We start from the raw sequence: 18,764 nt of genomic DNA on the forward strand, positions 1-18,764 counted from the left end.
CCCGGGTTTACGCCATTCTCCTGCCTCAGCCTCCAGAGTAGCTGGGACTACAGGCGCCCGCCACCTCGCCCAGCTAGTTTTTTTTTTTTTTAGTATTTTTTAGTAGAGACGGGGTTTCACGGTGTTAGCCAGGATGGTCTCGATCTCCTGACCTCGTGATCCACCCGTCTCGGCCTCCCAAAGTGCTGGGATTACAGGCTTGAGCCACCGCGCCCGGCCGCAAGACCCCATTTCTACAAAAAAAAAAAATTAGCCAGGTGCAGTGCAGTGCCATGCATCTATAGTCCCAGCTATTTGGGAGGCTGAGACAGGAAGATGACTTAAGCCCAGGAGGTAGAGGCTGCAGTGAACTATGATTGCACCACTGCATTCCAGCCTGAGTGACACAGCAAGTCTCTCTACATTTAAAAAAAAAAAAAAAAAAGAAGAAAGAAAAGAAAGAAAGAAAAAGATAAAAAGGCATGGATTCTTCTCAACCTACTTATTTCAGTAAACTACCAAAGACAGTCAATCTTGGACAAGTGCAGTGGTTCACACCTATAATCCCAGGATTCTGGGAGGCCAAAGTGGGTGGATTGCTTGAGTCCAGGAGCTCGAGATCAGCCTGAGCAACACAGCAAAACCCTGTCTCTACTAAAACTACAAAAAATTAGCCAGGCGTGGTGGCACATGCCTATAATCCCAGCTACTCGGGAGGCTGAGGTGGGAGAACCACGTGAGCCCGAGAGGTCCAGGCTGTAGTGAGCTGAGATAGTGCCACTGCACTCCAGCCTGGGCAACCAGAGACCAGTTTCAGAAGAAAAAAAGATGGTCAATCTAAAAAGATTACTAACTTGGGCTTTCTTCAAAGGACAATGTTACCTAAAATCTAATATGAAGCTCACAAAAGGGCTTTATGTAGTAGCGGAAAGGAAAAAAGTTTCATTATTTGGAAATGGCTATAGTCTGTCCAATTTATTTACCTATCTCTTACAGACCACCATTTTGGAGACTCCAGACTCCAGTACAACCAGTTTCCTATACATACCTAATAGATTAAACTCAAAGAGCAGTATTTAGAAGGTCTAGAATCAAGCAAAGGGTTAGACAAATTGGCATTCAGATAAGAGATGGCTAAAGCCATTAGGTGAAAGATTCTTGAGTGACCTATATAACAGATGGATCAGACTGATTAACACCTGAGCCCACAGATTGTTAACATGACTGACTAAAAGAGAGACAGGCAGACCTTACATAACTCTGATGTGATTAAACAGAAGTAGAAAGCACCACCTATAAAGCTTTCTTGGCAAAAAATTTAAACTTGAATTTATTCAAGCATTAGCAGTTTACCAAAAATAGAGGGGGGTAAAGAAACACATTAAACAAAATCACAAGGATACAATCTGCCAACTCTAGAACGTGGGAAATTCTACAGAACAAATGACCCATTTCTTCAACAAGTAAATGACATGAAAACAAAAGGAAAGTTAAGTTTTATAGATTAAAGACACTTATGAGACATATCAACTAAAGGCAATGTGTGGACTTTGGATCTTAATTCAAGTAAGACAAAAATACAAGGTATTTTGAGATAACTGGGGGAAATGATACATAAACTAGCTACGAAATAGGATTATGGAATTACATGTTAAATGTGTTTTGTGTAATAATGATATTCAATGTTTGAAAAAAAAGTCCTTATCTGCTAGATTTTTAAAAGTGTGTGTCTAGATGAAGCAATATGACAAAATGTTAACAGTACGTCTAGAAAGTGGGAATCCTTCTACTGTTTGATTTTTCAATGAAAAGTTAATAACATAACATTCTGTGTGACAGGTAGTATGTATTTCTCCCAGTCATGCCAAAGATAGCATTCTATTTCCACCTTCATCTTCTTTGCTTTCCCATCATTTGCCCCCTGTATCAAAGCTGTGATACAGACTGAAGAAATATGATGTGACATACCTGTAGTAGCAGTGGCTAAAGTGACAAGATTCTTTCTTAGCATATCATAGAGAGGGCTGTTAAAGAGAGAAGATAAAAAATTAACAACCCTAAATGTCACTATGAAGATATCAGTGGTTTGCTGTTAAATATTAAACGTATTTCTGATGTTATCTCTCAACTCTCTCTGTAAGGCATAGAGGCAGAATCTTTTCCCAGAACAGTTTTAATTACTTAAATATTAAGATGTTAATGCCCAAGCCTCCGTGTTACTCTGCCCCCATTAAAAAACTGATTAATTTACATTTTATTTCATTAGCTAACAGTAATCCAAGTGGGGAAATCTCTTTTGGAAACTATTCCTTCCTTCCAGGAATTAAGTTTCACATTTTAATTGCAGAGTGGGGGTGGAGGGGAGTTTTGTTTGTTTGTTTGTTTGTTTTGGAGATGGAGTTTTGCTCCTATTGCCCAGGCTGGAGTGCAATGGTACGATCTCAGCTCACTGCAATCTCTGCCTCCCAGATTCAAGTGATTCTCCTGCCTCAGCCTCCCTACTAGCTAGGATTACAGGAGCCCACCACCAAGCCCAGCTAATTTTTTGTATTTTTAGTAAGAGACGGGGTTTCACTATGTTGGCCAGGCTGGTCTCAAACTCCTGACCTCAGGCGATCCACCCACCTTGGCCTCCCAAAGTGCTGGAATTACAGGTGTGAGCCACCGCATCCAGCTAAGGGAAGTCTTAGTGTAAGACAGAATGAGCTCAGAAGCAGCAGTCATCAAAAATACAGAGAAAGAGAGCTTCTAAATTACTAATTAGCTTTTGACTGTATAAGCTAATAACTTACACCCCATGCAGCTGGAGAAAAGTAACAGGTCAGGTTAGCCCTATTGTGATTCTGACTAGGCTCATCATCAACCCCTAACTGCCCAGCAATTCTACATCTCTCTCATCTGCTCACTCCTCCTCTCTCTCCAACAATTATTTCACAAAATTCTAACCTAGTAACATCAAGCTTCCTCCTACACAGGCCTTTACACATGGTGTTCAATCAACCTCAAACTCTCTTTCAACTAACCCGCTCTGATCAACTTCCTAATTATCGTTCAGCTTTTGGCTCAAATTTCACTTGTTCAAAAGAACATTTTCTTGACCTCTAACACTCTAAATCCCACCCACTCCCTGCTTCATGTATCTCTTTTCTGTAGCACTTACCATAGTGTAGGTTTACTATGAATTAGTGTGATTATTTGACTAAGATGGGCAAGAGCATCTACTGACTCACTCTACTCTATACTCCAAGAAATCAGACTGTGTGTTGCTCATTACCGTATTCTCAGTGCCTCATAGGCTACCTAACATATGTAGGCCCTTACATATTTGTTGAATAAAGCAATAAATATTAATAACCCATAGAAATTAAGTGGCTAGGTAAAAGCACCCAAAAAGATATGCAAACCCTCACTCTGTTTACCTTGGGTCTTTCACGGAGAAGCTCTGACGTCCCAGAAGTTCTCCCAAAAGATCTCCACCACAATATACCATATGCTGCTCCTGCTGATCATAAAGCTGCTTCACCATTATGTACTGACCTAAATAGTGCATGACCTGCGTGGAATAAAATATCATGTTGTGATCTGTCCAGCTGCTGCCAAAAACACAAATTCATTAGAGGAGGTAAGGTAAGTTAGTTTGCTAGAGAAAGAAAGAACATATTTACAAGACTGTCAATGTTTGTGTAAGGGGTCCTACAACAGGAAAGCCACTCCCAACTACTAGGTCCACCTACTCACTGTCTTTCTGACAATTAACAGACCAAGACTTTTAAGCACAGAAATGAACTGATCCGACAATGAGAAAAAGCAGTGAATTTACCTAGTATCCTCTTAAAAATTTTCTCAGACGTCCAAATAAAGAAGTCTATTACTAGAAGTAATTTGCCTGGATTATAAAAATATTTTCCCAGTCCAGGGTACATAAATAACGACTTTAGGCTTTTGATGTGTGTTCACGTAATAATTTTTTTGGCAAATGAAGTACAATGTTTAATAAGAGTCATCAGCACTGTAAGTGAACAAAACATAAAATCCAAGTGTTTATCAAATAAAAATTTAGTTGGCTGGATGAAGTGGTTCACACCTGTAATCCCAGCACTTTGGGAGGCCAAGGCGGGCAAATTGCTTGAACCCAGGAGTTTGATACCAGCCTGGGCAACATGGCAAAACCCTGTCTCTACCAAAAATACAAAACTTAGCCAGGTGTAGTGAGGCACACCTGTAGTCCCAGCTACTAGGAAGGCTGAGGCGGTAGGATCACTTGAACCTGGGAAGCGGAGGTTGCAGTGAGCTGAGATACCACTACTGCACTCCAGCCTGGGTGATACAGTAAGACCCTGGCTCAAAAAAAATAAATAATAAAAATCAGGAAATTCCCTTTATGAAACAGATAGAGTCAAGGTTCATAACACAAAGCTCATTGTGTAAACTCAGGCAAACTCTGTCATGCTAAATGAAGGAGATGGCATAATTCATCATAACCACTATAATGATATAAAAATCCAGACTTTACCCCTTGCCTGCGTGTGAATGTTAGAATCACCATGGCCAGCTATCTGTATGGGCAGGGCTGCCCTGGAGATGCAGGACAAGTGCCAGGAACCCCTCCGGGTAGCTACTACCCTGAACCCCTCAATAGTGGACAGCAGTATGGCAGCGCGCTACCCCCTGGTGGTGGTTATGGGGGTCCTGCCCCTGGAGGGCCTTAAGGACTACCAGCTGGTAGAGGGCCCTATGGACACTTCAATCTTGGGATGTTCCCCTCTGGAACTCCAGGAGGACCATATGACGGTGCAGCTCCAGGGGCCCCTATGGTCAGCCACCTCCAAATTCCTACAGTGCCCAGCAGCCCAGGCCTTATGGACAGGGTGGCTCCCTTCCCAATATGGATGAGGCCTACTCCTGGTTCCAGTTGGTGGACTCTGATCACAGTGGCTTTATCTCCATGAAGGAGGTGAAGCAGGTTCTGGTCAACCGCAACTGATCCTTGTTCAATGATGAGACCTGCCTCATGATGATAAACATGCTTGACAAGACCTAATCAGGTCACATCAATGTCTACGGCTTCTCAGCCCCATGGAAATTCATCCAGCAGTGGAAGCAGCTCTTCCAGTAGTTATGACAGGGACCACTCAGGCTCCATTAGCTACACAGAGCTGCAGCAAGCTCTCTCCCAAATGTGCTACAACCTGAGCCCACAGTTTACCCAGCTACTGGTCTCTGGTCTCCCGCTTACTGGCCCACGCTCTGCCAATCCTGCCCATGCCAGCTGCGACCGCTTCATCCAGGGTGTGCACCAGCTGCAGGTACTGGACAGAGCCTTCCGGGAGAAGACCAGCTGTTAACAGGCCAACATTCGGCTCAGCCTTCGAGACTTTCGTCACCGATGACAGGCCTTCTGGATGCCTATGACCCAACCCATCTGGGGAGAGTGGAGTGCACCAGGGCGACCTTTCCTGGCTTCTTAGAAGTGAGAGAGTATGCTGGACATCTCTTCTTTTCCTGTCCCTTTTAGAAGACATTCTCCCCTTGCTTGGATGCAACACTGTTCCAAAGAGGGTTGAGAGTCCTGCATCATAGCCACCAAGATTAGGTGAGGACCGGGGCTGGCCACCAGGCTAGGCGGCCTCATGGAGGATGAGGATGGAAGGTTGAATGTCCTGATGGCCCATGAGCAGTTGAGTGGCACAGCCTGTCACCAGGAGCAGGTTCTTGTAATGGAGTTAGTGTCCAGGGTCAGCTGGCCCACCCTGATGCCAGTGGTTTCAGTGTTCATTGGGCCCTTACCGTTACTACCTGCTTGAACCCATTTTCTCCAAAGTGGAATCTGACCAAGCATGAGAGAGATCTGCCCATGGGACCAGTGGCTTGGATTCCACCACACCCATAAATCCTTGGGTGTTAACTTCTAGCTGCCTGGGGCTGGCCCTGCTCAGACAAATCTGCTCCCTAGGCCTCTCTGGCCAGGCAGCTGCCTCCACAGCTGGGACCCTCACTTGCCTGCCATGATCTGCTCGGCTTCGATCTCCAGGGGACAGTGGTCACCTCTCCCTGCCAAAACTTTAAATTTGCATTTTTTTCATTTCGGGCAAAAGGTTCAGTGAAATTGTAAGCTTCAATAAAAGCATAAAACTAAAAAAAAAAAAATCCAGACTTTAATAAGTTTGGGGAAAAAAGGTTTTATGTGTCAAAATCTTCAGAGATATACTCCAAAACGATAAGCTTAATTTAAAATCGTAAAAGTAATATAGGTGTTCTAAAAAATCAGATATGCCTCCAGATTTGTCGCCTTGAGAGGTGTAATGGTTCTGGAGTCTGGCAGTGTTGATAGGTGTGAAGGTTTTAAGTTTAAAAAAAAAAAAGCTTGATAATTTTGTTTCTTCTCTTTAGGAAGGGTTAGATATCTACCCCACCAAAGGAAAGCAGTTCCAATAGATTAACATCTTAATACTGAATCTTTTCCACTTAAAGAATACAATTTGTTTTTTAAAAAGCTTCAGAAGCTAAATAAGTTATCTAAATGCATAAATGTTTAAAATAACTCACAGTGCTCAGAAGAGTGTCTGACACTTTTTTTTTTGAGACAGCGTTTCGCTCCTGTTGCCCAGGATGGAATTCAATGGCGCAATCTCGGCACACCACAACCTCCGCCTCCCAGGTTCAAGCAATTCTCCTGCTTCGGCCTCCCGAGTAGCTGGGATTACAACCATGCCCGGCTAGTTTTGTATTTTTAGTAGAGACGGGGTTTCTCCATGTTGGTCAGCTGGTCTCGAACTCCTGACCTCAGGTGATCCGCCCACCTCGGCCTTGCAAAGTGCTGGGATTACAGGCGTGAGCCACCATATCTGATACATTTATAATGAAAACTACTTCATTTAATTCCTGCCTCGAAATATAGCCTGTAAATCAGACAGTGTCTTTTTTTTTTTTTGAGACAGGGTCTCTCATTCTGTCAACCAAGCTGGAACCTCACTGCAACCTTTACCTTCCGGGTTCAAGCGATCCTCCCATCTCAGTCTCCCAAGTGGCTGCTGGGACTAAACAAGCAGACCACCACGCCCGCCCAATTTTTGTATTTTTTTTTTTTTGAGACGGGGTTTCATCATGTTGCCCAGGCTGGTCTCAAAATCCTGGGTTCATGCAATCCATCCACCTCAGCCTCCCAAAATACTGGGATTACAGGCATAAGGCATGGTGCCAGGCCCAGTGTCTTTTTAATCTTTACTTGCTCTACATTTTAATTCTACGATCAATGAATTCATGGTTCATCTTATGTTTATCTTATAACACACTTCAAAAGAAAGGAAATATGATGTTCAACTTAACAGTCTTTAAAACAGAGTAAAAGTTGCCCCTCTGATACCTCAGGAGAAGAACTTCCTTTCTTAGGCCTGATTTCAAAACTACACCGGCTTCTATTTCCCAAATGTTCTTAAAATGGAGAATCTGGCTGGTCGAGGTGGCTCATGCTTGTAATCCCAGCACTTTGGGAGGCCGAGGCGGGTAGATCACGAGGTCAGGAGATCAAGACTATCCTGGCTAACATGGTGAAACCCAGTCTCGACTAAAAATACAAAAAATTAGCCGGGCGTGGTGGCAGGTGCCTGTAATCCCAGTACTCAGGAGGCTGAGGAAGGAGAACGGCGTGAACCCGGGAGGCGGAGCTTGCAGTGAGCCGAGATTGCACCACTGAACTCCAGCCTGGGCAACAGAGCGAGACTCCATCTTAAAAAAAAAAAAAAAATGATAATTTTATTTGATGGCTTACCTCTTTAACAGTGAACATTTCACCTTGTGCACCTGCTGCATGCAAAATCTTCAAAAGTGGCAGTTTTGGTCGTACCTGATGTAAACACAAAATAAATGTGCTATTTACATTTCAAGTAGGTTTCTGAAACTATGGAACAAGAGAACCTCTTTAAACAGCTCCCCCCGCTTTTGTTTTTTGAGGCAAGGTCTTGCTCTGTTGCCTTGGCTGGAGTACAGTGGTGGGATCACAGGTCACTGCAGCCTCAACCTCCCAGACTCAACTGATCCTCCCACTTCAGCCTCCAGAGTAGCTGGGACTACAGGTGCACGCCACCATACCTGGGTAATTTTTGTTTTTTTTTGTAGAGAGGTGGTTTCACCATGTTTCCCTGGCTGGTCTCAAACCCCTGGGCTCAAGAGACCTGCCTACCTCCGCCTCCCAAAGTGCTGGGATTATAGGCATGGGCCACCTCACCCAGCACAACCCCCACCTCCCCTACTTTTTTTAAAAAAGAGACAAGGTCTCACTCTCTTGCCCAGCCTAGGTGCAGTGGTTGTGATCATAATTCACTGCAGCTTCAAACTCCTGGGCTCAAGTGATCATCCCGCCTCAGCCTCCCAAGCAGCTAGTACTAAAGGCCTCAGCCTCCCAAGTAGCTAGAACCCACCGTACCTAGCTAATTTTTTCTTTCAGAAATGTTTTGTAGAGACACAGGTCTCACTATGTTGCCAAGGCTGGTCTCAAACACCTGGCTTCAAGTGAGCTTTCTGCCTCGACTTCTCAAAGTGCTGGGATTACAGTCATGAGACAGTTAAACTTTAAAAAAAACAAAAAACAAAAAACTAGGAATATCCAAAATGATTTACCTGATTGATTTGTCCAGGAGAGATCCTGCAAGCACTGTCAGATGTTGAACACTGGGCAGAGGTGGAAAATGATGTCATTTTGGCAGGGAAGAAGCTGCAGTCTGTTGGTAAAACTAAATAGAAAAAAAAAATTTATAAAATCTATTCTAACGTAGAAAACTCCCTATTTAGCATTCACACAAAGGCAACCAGGAGAAGTAAGACACATACGACACATATAATGGACCACCCTACACAAATGCTGTATACCCTCGCTGAGGTTCTGCCTATCTTCTGACCACTTTCTAGTTCAGATTTAATTAAGAGTAAGAATTGTCCAAGCTTCTCTCAGGTGAAGCCTGAAACAGAAACAGTTACAGGCATGCTCCAACCTCCAACTGATGTTAATGAGTAAACTGTTTTATTTGAAAGTCAAATCATTTATCTCCCCAATGGTTATCAGGTAGAGCACTCTCCAGATGCAGGACTGGGGATTTACCAAGGTAAGTCACAGGTTTTAAGATTCCAACAGGACTTCTAGGAAAACCTCTACAACATGTTGGAACATGTCTTGACAAAGGATCACAGAAAACTAAGAGTCAACACTTTAAGTAGCAGTTAAAACAGCTTTTAAAAGTACCAACCCCAGAAAAAAACATAGCAATTACAAACCTACAAAACAGGTTAAACCAAGATGGACATATATCATCAAAGAAAAGATGTAGCATGAACTGAAATACAGAGTAAAGTTCAATGAAAATCTTTCACCTACATTTTATCCTTAAAAAAAAAAAGCTACAGAGAAGGAAGATAGATTTTTTATTTTATTTATTTATTTAGAGACAGAGTCTCGCTGTCCCCCAGGCTGAAGCGTAATGGTGCAATCTCGGCTCACCGCAACCTCTGCTTCCTGGGTTCAAGGGATTCTCCTGCCTCAGCCTCCTGAGTAGCTGGGATTACAGGCACACGCCACCAGGCCCAGCTCATTACTGTATTTTTTTTTTTTTTTTTGAGACGTAGTCTCGCTCTCTCAGGCTGGAGTGCAGTGGCGCGATCTCCGCTCACTGCAAGCTCTGTCACCTCCTGGGTTCACACCATTCTCCTGCCTCAGCCTCCCAAGAAGCTGGGACTACAGGCGCTCACTACCACGCCTGGCTAATTTTTTTGTATTTTTAGTGGAGACAGGGTTTCACCGTGTTCGCCAGGATGGTCTCGATCTCCTGACCTTGTGATCTGCCTTGCCTCGGCCTCCCAAAGTGCTGGGATTACATGCGTGAGCCACCAGGCCTGGCCTCATTACTGTATTTTTAGTAGAGACAGGGTTTCACCCTGTTGGTCAGGCTGGTCTCGAACTCCTGACCTCGTGATCCGCCCACCTCGGCCTCCCAAAGTGCTAGGAACACGTGTGAGCCACCATGCCCAGCCGGAAAATAGATTTTTAAATAAACTTGTTTGAGTTAACCTTCATTTACACCTTTTTCTAACAAAAGGCAACAATTATTAAAATCGATGATTAACAAGCCACATCAGGCAAGGGGTAAATAGAGCCTAGAAAGACAATCAATAGGCCAGGTGCAGTGGCTCACGCCTGTTTTCCTAACACTTTGGGAGGCTAAGACGGGCAGATCACCTGAGGTCAGGAGTTCGAGATGTAGCATATAATAAATTCCTTTTCAAAGGTTTTAGTCTATAAATTGTTAAGTACAATGAGTTCTGAGATCCTCTCCAAAAAACCAATGTATCACTATGTTCAGCTCCCCTGTTCTTTGTTCTTCATTTAAAACTTTAAAAGTTTAACTTCCTCGTTCTCTTTGTCTCCTTGCCCCTAGTTTCAGTAAACAACCCCCTCCCAGCTTCTATCACCTGCTCTGTCCTGAGTCACTCCTGGTCACCACCCTTGTCCTGAGTCACTCCTGGTCACCACCCTTGACCTGAGTCATCTGTTCTGTAATCGTCCTTCCCGCCAAACTACTGACCCAGCCACTCCAGCTCGTACCCCTGCTCTCTTTAAAATAGGCCATCAGTATTAGCTTAGAGTATGCGGTCCAACCCTAGCCAATAGGGGAATGACACAGCAGTAGGGGCTACCTGCGTCAGGGATGAGAACCCCTTCCCCTCCCTTGTTCAGGTGTGCTCTCACCACTGCTTCACCCGTGAGATGCACCCTTCTATAGAAGTAAAATTGCCTTGCTGAGAAAATTAAATTTATGTTTGAGTGATATTTCATTTGCAGCATCGAAAATTAATTTATAACAGAGGCCAGACTGGGCAACAGGGCGAAACCCTGTCTCTACTAAAAATACAACAACTAGTTGGGCGTGGCACTTGTCTGCAGTCCCAACTACTAAGGAGGCTGAGGCATGAGAATCGTTTGAACCCGCAAGGTGGAGGTTGCAGTGAGCCAAGACTGCGTCACTGCACTCCAGCCTGGGCGACAGGGGGAGACCACATCTCGAAAAAAAAAAAAAAAAAAAAAATTTTTGGCCACGCCCAGCCAAAAAATATTTTTTTAAGACTATCAGCCAGGCACACTGGCTCATGCTGTAATCCCAGCACTTTGGGAGGCTGAGGAAGATGGATCACCTGAGGTCAGGAGTTCAAGACCAGCCTGGCCAACATGGAGATGTAGCCCATCTCTACTAAAGCTACAAAAATTAGCTGGGCGTGGTGGTACATGCCTGTAATCCCAGCTACTCGGGAGGTTGTTGAGGCAGGATAATCGCTTGAACCTGTGAGGTGGAGGTTGCAATGAGCTGAGATCGCGCCACTGCACTTCAGCCTGGGTGACAAGAGTGAAACTCCATCTCAAAAAAAAAAAAAAAACAAAAAAAAAACAGACAATCAATAAATATACTGGCTGAAGATAACAAGATCCCTCATGCTTCTGAAAAGGTTTATAGCTGTAACAAAGTATAAATTCCTCCCTCTCCCATTACCTTACTCTGCTATAAAATAAGAAGTCAAATAGGAAACAAGCACAATTTAAAATTTAGAAGTGGGCCAGGCATGGTGGCTCACACCTGTAATCCGAGCACTTTGGGATTGTACTCCCCAGCCGAGGCAGGCGGATCATGAGGTCAAGAGATCAAGACCATTCTGGCCAAAATGGTGAAACCCCATCTCTACTAAAAATACAAAAATTAGCCAGGTGTGGTGGCACATGCTTGTAGTCCCAGCTACTCAGGAGGTTGAGACAGGAGAATCGCCTGAACTTGGGAGGCAGAGGTTGCAGTAAGCCGAGATCGCGCCACTGCACTACCAGCCTGGTGACAGAGCAAGATTCTGTTTCAAAAAAAAAAAATTAAAAGCTGGTTTTTAATGGGTGGCTGCTGATCTCATCACCTACTTCCTCATTCACTTTTTTTGTGTGTGAGATAGGGTCTCACTGTGTCACCCAGGCAGGAATGCAGTGGCACAATCACAGCTCACTGCAGCCTTTCAACCTCCTGGGCTCAAGCAATACTCCCACTTCAGCCTCCCAAGTAGTTGGGACTACAGGTGCATGCCACCATGCCCAGCTAATTTATTTTTTGTAGAGACGGGGTCTTGCCATGTTGCCCAGGCTGGTCTCAAATTCCTGGGCTCAAGTGATCCTCCTGCTTCAGCCTCCCAAAGTGCTGTAAACCCTGGGATTACAGGCATGGGCCACCACTCCCAGCCTGCCCTCTAGTTCTTATCCCTCTTTTTGTCTCTGCTCAAGTGACAGTTTGTCAACAAGGCCTCATATGAACACCCATTTTTTAAACTACAACTCCCAACCGCTTGTATTCCCTATCTCCTTCCCTGCTTTATTTTTCCCTACCAACCTTTTTACCAACCAAAACACCATATATTTTGATTATTTATTATGTAAAACATAAGCTACAAGTGGACAGGAATTCGTAACTGTTAATTCATACATTCCCAGTGTCTAAATCTGACAATTACATACATGGTAGAGCAACATGGTAGATAAACATTAATTATAATGTGCAGACAATTTCCAAAAATGGCTCCCAATGAACCACGTTCCCTAACTGGCCCTATGACTTAATAAACAGAATGCAGTAGGTGATAATGTGACAATTCCAGGCCTGGCAGGCTTATGCTTTGTACTTTCGGAGGTGCTTGAAATCTGGCTACTGTACTAGAGACTACACAAAAAGGCTAAAAGGAGAGGGAGATGCAGTTGCCCAGCTGAGCCCAGACTTTTAGCCATACCTCCACACACATCTTCCAGCCCCAGTTGCCACCTGACTACAACAAAGCACTTACTCAACGGTCTCGAGGTGTCCTTAAAAAAAAAAAAGAAAGAAAACACAACAAAGCACCACACACGTTCCAGCCTCAGCTGTCACCTGACTTACAGCTGCATGACAAACCACAAGACCACCAGAACTATCCAACTCAGCCAATCACCCCACTGAATGAAAAATAAATAAAATGACTGTTTCGACTCACTAAGTTTTGGGGTGGTTTATTCCACAGCATTAGATAATTGAAACAAATGGTAAAGACTCATCAAGCCTACTATGTACCAGACACACACAAAAACCCATTTAATACCAAAATAGCCCTATTACATAGATATTATCCTTATTTTACAGATCAGGAAAGAGAAACAGAAGTTATTTGTCCAAGATCACCCAATGAGTAAGTTGTTGGAGTCAAGATTTCAAACTCAGACAAGCACTAACATCCCCATTTAGCAGCATTTTTCCGCATTAGATCTCAAGTATACAGAATTAATCATAATTCTTTTATTCAAGACATACTCTGATTATTCATCCACATATGACCCATTTTACTTATTTTTACCTTTTTATTTTCATAATTTTTTTGAGATAGGGTATTGTTCTGTCACCCAGGCTGGAGTGCAGTGGCACAAACATAGCTTACTGCCACCTCGACCTCCTGGGCTCAAGCAATCCTCCCACCTCAGTCTCCTGATAATCTGGGACTACAGGCATGCGCCACCATACCTGGCTAATTTTTTTTAAATTTTTTTGTAGAGACAGAGTTTTGCTATGTTGCCCAGGCTAGTCTCAAGTGATTTTCTCAACGAAAGTGTTGGGATTACAGGCATGAGCCACCAACCCTGGCCTGGATTATTTTGAATAACGCAATAATCATCCACAAACTACGACTCTGATGATAACCTATATTTAACCATAATATCCCCCATCCCATTTTTCTGCCTTCCTGCAATAATCATCCTGAATCCTATTGTTTTCATTTCCCTTGCTTTCCTTTTATACATTTTACTGCATGAAAATGGATTCCTAAGAAGTATTTTAGTTTACTCTATTTAAAAAAAAAAAAAGGATGTTGCATGTAATTTGGGAAATTTTGTTCCACTAACATAGATTAATTCCTACTGTCATATCAAAATTCATTTTTTATAGATTTTTGTTATCGTGGTAAACTATACATACTAAAATTTACCATTTTAACCTTTTTTTTTTTTTTTTTTAAATGATAGGGTCTCACTCTGTTGCCCAGGCTCACTGTAACCTCGAACTCCTAGCCTCAACTCCTCAACTCCTGCCTCAGCCTCCCAAGTGGCTAGGACTATAGGTGGGCACCAGCTCACTTCAGTTACTTTTGTTTTGTTTTGTTTTGTGTGTCTAGACAGGGTCTCACTATACCGCTCAGGCTGCCCTCAAACCACTGGCCTCAAACAATCTCCCGCCTCGGCCTCCCAAAGCCCTGGGAATACAGGCATGAGCCACTGTACCCAACTCATTCTATCCATTTATAAGTGTTCAATTCAGTGACACTACGTATATTCCTAATGTTGCACAACCATCACCACTATCCATCTCCAGAACTCCCTCATATCCCAAACTGAAACTCTGTACTCATTAAATAGTTCCCCCATTAGCTCCCTCTCTAGCACCTGGTAACCACCATTCTACTTTGTCTCTATGAAATTGCCTATTCTAGGTACCTCATATAGGTAAAACTATACAATATTTGTCCTTTTTATGTCTGGCTTATTTCACTTAGCATGTTTTCAAGGTTCATCCTTGTAGCACACTTTCGTTCATTTTTCATTTATTTTGACTTTTGTACAATATCCTTGCATGTGATATACATTTGTTTTTATGCTTTTACTGTTATGAACAGTGCTACGGGCTGAGTATCCCTATTGGAAATGCTTGGGACCAGAAGTGTTTCCAGTTCTGGATTTTTTCAGATTTTGAAGTATTTGCATTATACTTACTGGCTATCTCTAATCCAAAAGTCCAAAACCCAAAATCCAAAATGCTCCAGTGAGCATTTCCTTTGAACATCATGTCAGAGTTCAAACGAAGCTTCAGATTTTGGAGGACTTCAGATTTTCAAATTTAGGATGCTCAGTCTTATATTAACATTCTTGTACATGGCTTAAGCAATCTTTTACTCCCTTCTGTGGTTTGAATATTCCCACTGTGGCAGTATTGAGAGGTACAGCCTGTAAGAGGTAGCTAGACTTTGGGGTTTTCATCTGATTTGTCAATTTTTACCTTTAACTGGTAACTTTAGTTCACTTACTGTAACTGATATATACGGATGTTTCCATCATCTTACAATTTAACATTTTGTCTTATTCTATGCTTCTTTTTGATATGTCACTACCTTTTTAAAAACCTGTATGTCTCCCTGCTAATAAGAATTGTAGACTGGGGCCAGGCGTGGTGGCTCAAGCCTGTAATCCCAGCACTTTGGGAGGCCGAGACGGGCGGATCACGAGGTCAGGAGATCGAGACCATCCTGGCTAACACAGTGAAACCCCGTCTCTACTAAAAAATACAAAAAACTAGCCGGGCGAGGTGGTGGGCGCCTGTGGTCCCAGCTACTCGGGAGGCTTGAGGCAGGAGAATGGCGTAAACCCGGGAGGCGGAGCTTGCAGTGAGCTGAGAATCGGCCACTGCACTCCAGCCTGGGTGACAGAGCGAGACTCCGTCTCAAAAAAAAAAAAAAAAAAGAATTGTAGACTGGGTGTGGTGACTCATGCTTGTAATCCCAGCACTTTGGGAAGCCGAGGCAGGCGGATCACTTGAGTCCAGGAGTTCAAGACCAGCTTGGGCAACATAGCCAAACTTCACCTCTACAAAAAATATAAAAATTAGCCCCGCATGGTGGAGCACACCTGTGGTCCCAGCTACTCAGGAGGCTGAGATGGGAGGATCACTTGAGCCTGGGGAGCTGAGGCCACAGTGAGTCATAATCACGTCACTGCACTCCAGCCTAGGTGACAGACAAGACCCTGTCAAAAAAAAGAAAGAAAGAAAAGGCTGGGCATGGTGGCTCATGCCTGTATTCCCAGCACTTTGGGAGGCAAAGGTGGGCGGATCACAAGGTCAGGAGTTCAAGACCAGCCTGGTCAGCATGGTGAAACCCTGTCTCTACTAAAAAAAAAAAAAAAAAACAAAAAATTAGCTGGTCATGATGGCGTGCGCCTGTAATCCCAGCCACTTGGGAGACTGAGGCAGGAGAATTGCTTGAACCTGGAGGGTGCAGTGAGCCAAGATCATATCACTGCACTCCAACCTAGGCGACAGAGCGAGACTCCGTCTCAAAAGAAAAAAAGAATTTTAGCATAATATAATACAGACTTTAAATTCTGAGGTAGATGTATTTTTTGTCCTTTTTTTCTGCCTTAGACTTTAAGACAATAAACAAGACCAAGGAATCAGATAATCTTTACTTCATATATTTATTGTAACAGTTCTCAGGTCTGAGTATCTCACTACCTCATCCGGCACCGTTTTCAATGCAGGTCTTTTGTGTACAAAGTTCCAAGACCTCATATACCTAAGAATATTTTTATCATTCCCTCCTATTTAAACTTACGTGGTTGACTATAAAATTCTAGTTTGCCCTTTAATACTGTGAAAACACTTGTCTTCTTGCATTCAGTGATGTTGTTGAAAACCCTGAAGTCAATTCAGTTTTGCTCCTTTGTAAATGGTCTTTTCTGAGGCCCCTACAAATTGTATTTTGCTTTGATATTCTTTAATTTGACTATAATGTGTCTAAGACTGAGTTTCCTTATCTCTCATCCTTAGCACTGTAAGAGATCTTTGAATCTGAGGTATTTCATCATTTTTTTATTACAAAGGAGTTACTCCATTATTTCTTTTTTTTTTTTTTTTTTTTTTTTGAGGGGAGTCTCGCTCTGTCGCCCAAGCTGGAATGTAGTGGCTGGATCTCAGCTCACTGCAAGCTCCGCCTCCCGGGTTCACCCCATTCTCCTGCCTCAGCCTCCCGAGTAGCTGGGACTACAGGCGCCTGCCACCTCGCCCGGCTAGTTTTTTGTACTTTTAGTAGAGACGGGGTTTCACCGTGTTAGCCAGGATGGTCTCGATCTCCTGACCTTGTGATCCGCCCGTCTCGGCCTCCCAAAGCGCTGGGATTACAGGCTTGAGCCACCACGCCCAGCCACTCCATTATTTCTTAAAACACTTCCTCTTTATTTTTATTTCTCAAAGACTTATATTATTCAGATGTCAGTGCCTCTATACCTACTCTTCTTATCTCTTAGTTTTTTGTTTATATTTTCTCTTTCTTTGTTCTAGGAGATTTTCTCCTTCTAGAATTCTAATTCATTCCTCAGTTGTATCCATTCTGTTATTTATTCCATCTGTGATTCCATAACATTACAGATGGAATAAATAACAGAATGGATACAGATGTTTTGAGACAGGGTCTCACTCCGTCGCCCAGGCTGGACTGCAGTGCCATGATCATGGCTTACAGCAACCTCAACTTCCCCGGCTCAAGCAAGTCTCCCACTTTAGCCTCTGGACTAGCTGGAACTACAGTCAAGTACCACCTAACCCGACTAGTTTTTTTTTTTTTAATGTTCCCCAAGCTAGTCTCAAATTCTGAGCTAAAGCAATCCTTCTCAGCCTCCCAAAGTGCTGGGATTACAGGCATGAGCCACCATGCCAGGCCAATGTTCTTTATTTCAACCACCGTATTTTTCTTTTATACACACACACACACACACACACACATATATTTTTTTTTGAGACGGAGTTTCGCTCTTGTTGCCCAGGTTGGAGTGCAATGGCGCACAATCCTGGTCCACCGCAACCTCCACCTCTTGGGTTCAAACGATTCTCCTGCCTCAGTCTCCCGAGTAGCTGGGATTACAGGCATGTGCCATCACGCCCAGCTAACTTTATATTTTTAGTAGAGATGGGGTTTCTCTATGTTGGTCAGGCTGGTCTCAAGCTCCCGACTTCAGGCGATCCGCTCACCTTGGCCCAGCCTGCCAAAAGCATTTTAAAAAGAAAAAAAATACTATAGTGTCAGGTCCTGCTCAACTGCTTGCTACTGCTGTAAAGATAAACACGTGGTCTAGCCCCTCAGCACATTTCCATTCTTATCTCGCACTGTTTAGTCATAGTTTGAGCCTCAGCCACACTGATCTTTTAATTTCTCAAACGGCCTTTGCACGAATTGCTCCTTCATTTGGAGCACTGAGTTCTGTACAAAACTGATTCATCTTAAACCTTCAAGTCTCAGGTTAAATGTCACCTCTTCAACAGTCATCAAGAGATTCCAGGCCGAGAGCAGTGGCTCACACCTGTAATCCCAGCACTTTAGGAGGCCAAGGCGGGCAGATTGAGGCCAGGAGTTCAAGACCAGCCTGGCCAACATAGTGAAAACCCCTCTCTACTGAAAACACAAAAATTAGCTGGGCGTTGTGGCACACACCTGTAATCCAGCTACTTGCGTGGCTGGGGCAGAAGAATCGCTTGAACCCAGGAGACGGAGGATGCAGTGAGCCAAGATCATACCACTTCACTCCAGTGGCAGGGGCAGGGGATGCTAAAGCCATTTGAGTGAAAAGTTGGGGTGGAAAGAAAACATGTGGAGTAGGCTGACCATTCCACCATCCCCAACCTTATCACTAAAAGAGGGTCATAGGCCGGGCGCGGTGGCTCAAGCCTGTAATCCCAGCACTTTGGGAGGCCGAGACGGGCGGATCACGAGGTCAGGAGATCGAGACCATCCTGGCTAACACGGCGAACCCCCGTCTCTACTAAAAATACAAAAAATTAGCCGGGCGAGGTGGCGGGCGCCTGTAGTCCCAGCCACTCAGGAGGCTGAGGCGGGAGAATGGTGTGAACCCGGGAGGCGGAGGTTGCAGTGAGCTGAGATCCGGCCACTGCACTCCAGCCTGGGCGACAGAGCAAGACTCCGTCTCAAAACAA

The 18,764-nt window shown here is 43.9% G+C and overlaps 1 protein-coding gene and 1 pseudogene across 5 annotated transcripts in view; one reads left to right on the plus strand and one right to left on the minus strand.

Annotated features, from left to right (window-relative positions):
• Positions 1-18,764, minus strand: part of MDM4 (MDM4 regulator of p53) — a 39,909-nt gene that overhangs the window by 18,773 nt on the left and 2,372 nt on the right. For all 5 annotated transcript variants that reach the window (XR_001887159.1, XM_017881024.1, XM_017881021.1 and 2 more), the window contains exons 2-5: positions 8,596-8,708; positions 7,748-7,822; positions 3,399-3,532; positions 1,948-2,003 (exon numbers count right to left, since the gene is read on the minus strand). Coding sequence is in view for 4 of the 5 variants with exons in the window: in XM_017881024.1 (XP_017736513.1) it covers positions 1,948-2,003; positions 3,399-3,532; positions 7,748-7,822; positions 8,596-8,673 (343 nt within the window). In the remaining variant the exon portion in view is untranslated. The remainder of the gene's footprint in view (positions 1-1,947; positions 2,004-3,398; positions 3,533-7,747; positions 7,823-8,595; positions 8,709-18,764) is intronic.
• Positions 4,503-5,369, plus strand: LOC108535109 (peflin pseudogene; annotated as a pseudogene).

Source organism: Rhinopithecus bieti, unplaced genomic scaffold, assembly GCF_001698545.2.
Source record: "Rhinopithecus bieti isolate Rb0 unplaced genomic scaffold, ASM169854v2 scaffold_12049, whole genome shotgun sequence".
In the NCBI taxonomy this organism is placed as follows: domain Eukaryota; kingdom Metazoa; phylum Chordata; class Mammalia; order Primates; family Cercopithecidae; genus Rhinopithecus; species Rhinopithecus bieti.